The 1,899-nt window shown below is 39.6% G+C and overlaps 1 protein-coding gene across 1 annotated transcript in view; it reads left to right on the top strand.

Annotated features, from left to right (window-relative positions):
• Nucleotides 1-97: 97 nt before the first annotated feature.
• CSMD1 (CUB and Sushi multiple domains 1) overlaps nucleotides 98-1,899 on the top strand; it is a gene marked incomplete at its 5' end in the record, with an annotated part of 372,382 nt that continues 370,580 nt past the window's right edge. Inside the window, 2 exons of the mRNA XM_008574770.1 lie at nucleotides 98-326; nucleotides 783-909. Coding sequence (XP_008572992.1) covers nucleotides 98-326; nucleotides 783-909 — 356 coding nt within the window. The remainder of the gene's footprint in view (nucleotides 327-782; nucleotides 910-1,899) is intronic.

Here is a 1,899-nt window from a genome sequence, read left to right as displayed (position 1 = left end):
AACCATAAACCCAATAAAGACACAAATTTCTTTTTCTCTTTGTAAATTCACAATCTTCTTTTTCCTCCTACACTTCAAGGAACACTTGGCAACCTAGTTTGGTTCTAGTCATTCTTTCCCTTTCTCTCTTGTAGGTTTTGATCTAGTAAAATGTGAGGATCCAGGCATCCCTAACTATGGCTATAGGATTCGCGACGAAGGCCACTTTACTGACACCGTCGTTCTGTACAGTTGTAACCCAGGGTACGCCATGCACGGCAGCAACACCCTGACTTGTCTGAGCGGAGACCGGAGAGTGTGGGACAAACCATTGCCCTCTTGCATAGGTGAGTTGGGAAGCCGGTGCAGATTGCTCTAAAAAGTGGGGACTAAGATCACTCACTCCATGTTGCTTTGACTTTATTTTTGGAAAAAAAGGAGGAATTTTACTGCTCTTTTCAGTGTGGGTTTTGATGTATTCCTGAGGGATGTGTGTGTGTGTGTGTGTTTTCAAGTATGAAGGACAGATTTCCTAGTGCTATTTTATAAAGTCTATATGCACCGAGTTACTATTAGAATGACCACATGAGCATTTCATTGTTTTATACTCTCAACTTTAATTACATGAGGGTAAAGTATTTCCATCAAGATAGTGGTTGGGAAGAAGTAAAGAGAAATGATGATTGTGATTTTTTTTGTCTATGTTTATAATGCAGACTTGACAGCTTTGGTTTTTTAAAGTAGTTAAATAGAAATTCATGAGACCTGGAGCAGAATTCCCTATCCCTCTGTATCTTTTGCAGCGGAATGTGGAGGTCGGATTCACGCTGCCACGTCAGGAAGAATATTGTCCCCTGGCTACCCAGCACCTTATGACAACAACCTCCATTGCACTTGGATAATAGAGGCAGACCCAGGAAAGACCATCAGGTACTCGGTTTATTTTGGTTTCAGTGATTGAAGATTAGTTATGTCTTCTGTTTTTGTAGCGGAGATAGTAGTACATCAGTTTTCCGTGATTAAAGTTTCTGAGCTAAAGAAGAAAAGGTAAAGGTATGGCTTACTTTTTTGTTGGCTCACTTGCTTGCTATGGTATTCCTTCAAAATTTTATGTTAGCCATGTATAGTAAAATTGAACAGAAAGTGAGNGTGAGGTTGGCCAGGGCTGGGCTGTCCAGAATGGCCTTCCTTGGATGGGTGAGCCTCACCTGGGACAGGTGGGAAGGCTGGAGCCCTCCACAGTAGGTTTCTTCTCCTGCAGTATGCTAGTCATGGTGGAAGGTTCCTAGCAGCAAAGATGACAAACTTCAAATTTCCACTGGCATTACGTTTGCTGATGTGCCATTTGCCAAAGCAAGTCTCATGCATGAGACAAAACTCAAGGAATGAAAAAGTCAGCTCCAACCTTATTGGGAAAAGAAGAAAAATCATATAGAAAAGGTGCTTGCATACAGGAATGGGAGGAACGTGTGGTTACTTTGCAATACACCAAAGTAACTGAGGTAATACCAAGAAATTGCTCTGATCCAAAGTTACACATATAAAAGGAAATCATTAAAAGTTGCAGAAAATGGTGCAAACATTTAAACAAAACAATTGAGAGCTCTAAGTTGTTATGGTGAGTTTTTAAACCAACAAAATAGTATTTTTAAAGTAAATTCTTTGTGTTCTAATCAGAAGACTGTGTCCAAAACCACAGTGCATAAGGCAAAAGGTAATGTTAAAATAAGTTCTTTAATTATGGTTCTTGATGAACAGGATGATGACATACAGTCCTCAGCAGTACTTTTTCAAATCCCTTTCCTCCTTTGATTAACTGTCCTCTTTCATTGTAGTTGTTTTTAAATTTCTCTACAAAGTTTTTTTTTTTTTTTCTTTGTCTTTTGTCTTTTTCCGTGTCCGGCAACGGATCGCAACCCT

The sequence above is a fragment of the Galeopterus variegatus genome, unplaced genomic scaffold (assembly GCF_000696425.1).
Source record: "Galeopterus variegatus unplaced genomic scaffold, G_variegatus-3.0.2 Scaffold1099, whole genome shotgun sequence".
NCBI classification, from domain to species: domain Eukaryota; kingdom Metazoa; phylum Chordata; class Mammalia; order Dermoptera; family Cynocephalidae; genus Galeopterus; species Galeopterus variegatus.
Note: the sequence above shows the minus strand (reverse complement) of the source record. Positions and strands in the feature narration are given on the sequence as shown.